We start from the raw sequence: 5,286 nt of genomic DNA, 5'->3' as shown, positions 1-5,286 counted from the left end.
CACACAGCTCTCACACACACACAGCTCTCACACACACACACAGCTCTCACACACACACACAGCTCTCACACACACACACAGCTCTCACACACACTCCCAGCGCCGCTCTTACTTCAGGTCGTCGATGACCTTGGCCTGTTCGTTCAGCTCCCGGATGTCCACCACCCTCTTGGTGACCTTCCTGCCGCGGGCGTCCAGCGCCGCGCCGCACATCGCCTGCCGCCGGGGGTCAAAGTTCTCCTGCGGGGAACAGAGCGGACCGTCAGCCCCCCGGGACCGAACGCCTGTCAACAGGTCACCTGAAACCCGAATCACGACCGGAGCGATTGGAAGATTGATGAGCGATTGACTGGAAGACCCTCCACCACCATCACCGACGGGGAACCGATCCGCCTCTAAATCAACCATCAATCAGCCGCCGACCAGCATTCTGGGACCAGAAGCTCCACGTGAACCCGGCGGACCCAGGGCGGTTCTACATACGCAGGCCCAGGACAGGGGCCTCTGGGCCCGGGCCCCGGACGGGGAGCCGTCGTCGGAGCCGTCCGCAGAGACGCTCTGGGGCCTGGGGCTGAGGCCCAGGATGTGGTTCACCAGGCGCCTCTTTAGGGTCAGCCGAGGGCTGAACGGCGCCTCGCAGCTCTGCAGGAAGGAGACGGGCGGGTTTACCCTCTGACCCCAAACAGGAAGCAGGAAGTGGAGCGGCTTGGACACCCAGACCACTTTACTGTTCAGCTTCAAACACAAAAATCTTCCACAGACAGAAACCTGACGGAAAGCTTCCCTGCAAACATCAGCAGCTTTACATAGAGCAGGTCCAACTTTCAGCTGCCTCTCGTAACTTTTAGCTCTAGATAAGCGTCTGACCTTCGTCTGAACCGAGCTCGGCGCTGACCGGACCGGGTCACTGACCGTGTGGACGATGGGCGACATGGTGTCGGCTTCGTCCTCGTCCGACAGGTCTCCCATGTTCACCGAGTTCTGGTCGGTGATGTCGTCGGCGTCCTCCTCCCCCGTCAGCGACGTCAGCGTGTTGCCCAGGGCGTTCAGCCGCTTGCCGATGTTCGGGTCCATGTGGACGTCGATGCCGCACATTTTCCACAGAACGTTGAGCGTCCAGGTGCCGGCGCTGCTGCTCTCTGCTCCAAGACAAACATCAACGCTCATTTTTCTGAAGCGCGAGTCGCTGAGCCTCAAGAAGACGGCGCCTTGCCTGCAGACAGCTGGCCGGTGGTCCTGGAGCAGACTTCATACGTGCCGTCAGGGACGACGCCTGCAAGCCGACAAGCCAACATTCAGGAGGCAACGCAGCTCCAGAATCACATGAAACATTTCAACACACACCACTGGGTTAAACGTCACAACGATCGAGTCAGGAAAACGGCACGAAGGATCTGGAATAAAGTTTTGCTCTTAATTATCAACGATAAGTTTCACATCTCACCGGTCTGAAAGAATTTCTCATTTAAAAAAAATGTATAGAAAGTGTGAAGTAGGCCAGCTGTGCTAGCTTGACTATGAAAAGCTTAACATGGCTGTGCTGTGGAATTCAGCGATTCAGTTTCAACACTCACATGCGTTCATGACGAGGTCGCCCCGGACTTCGGGCTTCCAGTCGTCCCAGGACGTCTCGAAGCCTTCGGCGAAGCGGATGCAGAAGTTCTTGAAGTGGCCTTTGCTCACCAGAGACTCGGAGGAGCAGGCGGTGATCAGCGTGCTCTCGATGGTCAGAACCAGAGCCGAGCCCGTGTCAAAGTCGATGCTGTGGTTGGCCTGGGAGGGACGGAGCACAGCGGGTCGCAGTTAGCGGCAGAACCAGTAAAAACAACCCGTTTCATCCAATCACAGAAGCCAGAGCGGCACGGTGACATTTCACTCAGAAATGAAGTAGAAAACCTGATTGAATCTTCATTTGGATCCACTTCAGAGGGAAATGTCCCCAGCAGATTAGAGCTAAAAACACCCAGAAAGCATCGATTCAGCTCCCCTAGTCTGATGCTAATCCCACCAGGGAATCAGAAAACATTTCAGGACCTCAGAGCCGTTTTCCTTGTGCATCACCACCGACCTCCAATCAGGACACAGATCCACACAGACAGGCCAGAGCTCCTCCAGCTCTCCTCCAGGTAAAACACAGCAGGCAGCCAACAGGAAACAACACATTTCAAAATAAAATCAGAGCAGAACCACAGCAAGCCACCAGGCAGGACGGAGGAGCTGCGGGTTACTTTGTGGGCGGGCTTTGGCTGGGCCGCTGCTGCAGAGCTCATCTCCGGCCCTGACGCCGCTGGTCCTTTCTGCAGAAACGGGTGACAGCACAGCTGGTGACCTTTAACCCCACACACAGGCTAGACCTGAGCCTGGATTTTCATAAACTCTGGTTACTCTGAAGGTCGTCGGCAAGCAGCTGCTGGTTAATCCAGCAATGAGAACAATCTTAGCAGGTAAGATTCAGGTTATAATCAGATGAATAAAAAGGATTTTAACGCAGAAATGTTCAGTTATGGATAAACAGAGGAAACGACCTCCATCAGGACGGATGCTGGCTGCTCACAACCAGACGTTTAGCTTCCACTAAATACCATGTTGGTTAGCGCCTTAGCATTAGCTTCTGCACTGTGGGTCCAGATGAACCGCAGAGTTTAGATGCTGATGTTTCACCGGAGGCCGCTGGGGCTGCCTGGTGGTCGGGTTACCTGTGACGCGTTGGTGATGGGCAGGCAGATGCCCAGGTCGTTGACGGTGAGCTGCAGGAACAGGGTGCTGAAGGCCTGGGCCGACGTCTGCTGGATGCCCGGCAGCTTGTCCACCACCTCCTTGGTGGCCATGTGGATGTCCTTGTTGAGCGCCAGCCGCTGCTCGTTCCAGTTGTCGTACGCCGCCTTGTAGTTCAGCCAGAAGAGCACGGCTGCAGGGACAGGAGGCAGAGGGCGGTTTCCAGGAGAACCAGAACAGAACCGGTTTGGTCTCTGGTGCTTTAACAGAGCCGTTTCAACGCGTGACGTGAGCCGAACCTCTGTCGAACGCCACCGGCTGAGCGAACACGATGGGCCGGTTCAGAGTAATCAGAACCGCCTCCTTGTCCGACGAGCCGCTGATCTCCTCCTGCAGCGCGTTCCTCAGACCGATCCGGGTCCGGAAGTACGCCACCTGGTGGAAGTCTGAGCCGGCCTCTTCGTAAACCTGCGGGACGGACGGGGAAATGAAAGCGGTTCGCGCCGGGTCCGGTCCAGAGGGCCGGCCGGCCGGCCGGTACCTGATGCTTGACGATCTGCCCCAGCGCCAGGTTCAGGTCCACCTGGCACTTTCCGAACAGCTTCAGGTAGCTGCTGCTGCCTCCGGGCTGAGCCTTGCACTGGATCCGGTTGGACAGCTCCAGCTCGATCAAGCCCGTCTCGAAGCGCACGGCCCGCATCGACGGCGTGGTGGCCGTCATCTGGATGCCCTGGAAGCACGGCGAGGAGAGGAGCTAGCAGTGAGCTAACGCCGAGCTAACTCTGAGACATTGCTGCGCTACAGCTAAGCTAACCCTGAGCTAACCTTCAGAGAGCTAACCCTGAGCTAACCTTCAGCTGACCCTGAGCTGTCGCTGAGCTAACCCTGAGCTAACCTTCAGCTGACCCTGAGCTGACGCTGAGCTGACCCTGAGCTAACCTTCAGCTGACCCTGAGCTGTCGCTGAGCTAACCCTGAGCTAACCTTCAGCTAACCCTGAGCTATCGCTGAGCTAACCCTGAGCTAATTGAGGGTGTTCCTTCTGAACCCACCTTGAACATCAGGCTGAGAGAGTAGAGCAGGATCTTGGGCTTGTCTGCGTCTGTGGACGAGTCGTGTTCGTTCCACAGCGGGATCGGCTGTTCGCCTCCTGCAGACAGAGAGCACAGCGTCCTGAAGGAACCAGAGCAGACGCTGATGAAGGCTAAGCTAGCGCGCAGCAAACCGATCTCAGCTTATTGTTGTGCGATATGAAGCAGACTAAAGTAGGTGAGGAGGATCCTTCTTTTAGCGATGGAAGTGGAAATCCATTTTGAATAGAGTTGTGAGCCATTAAAGATTCAAAGTCAAATGACAGGAAGTCAAGCTGTGTCTGGAGTTTCAGAATAAAAGCCTGACGTTTACCTGAAACCTTCTGGATGACTTCGTTGACTTCCTTCATGAAGACCTTCTGCAGGAACACCAGGTGGTTCAGCAGGTCCGTCGTCAGGTTGTGTTCAAACGAGCCGATCTGTCCACACACAGAGCAACATCTTAACAGGGTGTGGCGTCAGGAACCCGTTGTCATGGCAACCCGCCCCACCTCAGCGACACATCGCAGGTAGTTGCCCTGCAGGTAGTTGCCCTGCTTGGCCGGGAAGTCGTCGGCGGCCCAGCTCTGGTCAGAGTGGCTCTCGTGGTCCTCCATGATGTACTCCCCCGACATGGAGACGGGCGGCAGGGACAGGCTGGCGGACGGGGACATGGTGGACATGTCCACCGGGGACACCTTGGACTGGAAGCACAGCTTGTGGTTCGGCAGCTCGAAGGTGAAGCTGGTCTGAGCTCCTGAGGAGCAGAACCTGATCAGAACTGGGCAGAAACCGCCTGTAAACAGGTAGGGGAGGGGTCACCTGTCATGCCGTGGCTCTTCACCGCCCCCATTTTGTACTCTGCTTTGAGCGAAGGCAGCAGGGCGGCGCCGATGGTGATGCCGTCCATCATGGCGCTGAACTTGAGGACGATGGGCTTCTTCTCCAGGCCCTCGGGCAGCTGAGGAAACTCGTTGGCCTCCACCGGCGTCTGGTTGATGCTGGATGCCTTGTCCGGCGGCTGGGGGGTCGGCGTGTCCTCACGACTCGGTTGGCTGCTGCAAAACACGGCAGCAGCCAATGAGAAAGAGGGGGCGGGGCATCAGGCAGGGCGCCGACTCACACCAGGACTAAAAACGACGGACGCACATTTCATCGATCCGAGTTTAACCAACATTAAGAGAGAAACTCTGATGGAGACACTTCCTGTCAGTTGGACCTCGGTTAGTTTTAATACATGAAGACTTTAAAAATGAATTGGGGACAAAAGTCCAGATGAACTGAGACACATCCAGAAGGTAAAAACTGCATCTCATTCTGAAATTAAAGATAAACTCGATAAGCTCGGACTTTATCCCTGAACTCGGACTTTATCCCTGAACTCGGACTTTATCCCTGAACTCGGAGTTTAACCCTGAACTCGGAGTTTAACCCTGAACTCGGAGTTTAACCCTGAACTCGGAGTTTAACCCTGAACTCGGAGTTTAACCCTGAACTCGGAG

General features: G+C 56.0%; 1 protein-coding gene across 1 annotated transcript in view; it reads right to left on the bottom strand.

Moving 5' to 3' along the window:
* LOC103154210 (uncharacterized protein KIAA1109) overlaps window positions 1-5,286 on the bottom strand; it is a gene marked incomplete at its 5' end in the record, with an annotated part of 48,057 nt that overhangs the window by 16,853 nt on the left and 25,918 nt on the right. The window contains 12 exons of the mRNA XM_016662501.1: window positions 113-240; window positions 484-1,139; window positions 1,214-1,273; window positions 1,575-1,773; window positions 2,229-2,297; window positions 2,697-2,908; window positions 3,015-3,183; window positions 3,257-3,445; window positions 3,767-3,864; window positions 4,119-4,224; window positions 4,297-4,541; window positions 4,607-4,842. Of these exons, the coding sequence (XP_016517987.1) occupies window positions 113-240; window positions 484-1,139; window positions 1,214-1,273; window positions 1,575-1,773; window positions 2,229-2,297; window positions 2,697-2,908; window positions 3,015-3,183; window positions 3,257-3,445; window positions 3,767-3,864; window positions 4,119-4,224; window positions 4,297-4,541; window positions 4,607-4,842 (2,367 nt within the window). The remainder of the gene's footprint in view (window positions 1-112; window positions 241-483; window positions 1,140-1,213; window positions 1,274-1,574; window positions 1,774-2,228; window positions 2,298-2,696; window positions 2,909-3,014; window positions 3,184-3,256; window positions 3,446-3,766; window positions 3,865-4,118; window positions 4,225-4,296; window positions 4,542-4,606; window positions 4,843-5,286) is intronic.

The sequence above is a fragment of the Poecilia formosa genome, unplaced genomic scaffold (genome assembly GCF_000485575.1).
Source record: "Poecilia formosa unplaced genomic scaffold, Poecilia_formosa-5.1.2 Scaffold376, whole genome shotgun sequence".
In the NCBI taxonomy this organism is placed as follows: Eukaryota; Metazoa; Chordata; class Actinopteri; order Cyprinodontiformes; family Poeciliidae; genus Poecilia; species Poecilia formosa.
Note: the sequence above shows the minus strand (reverse complement) of the source record. Positions and strands in the feature narration are given on the sequence as shown.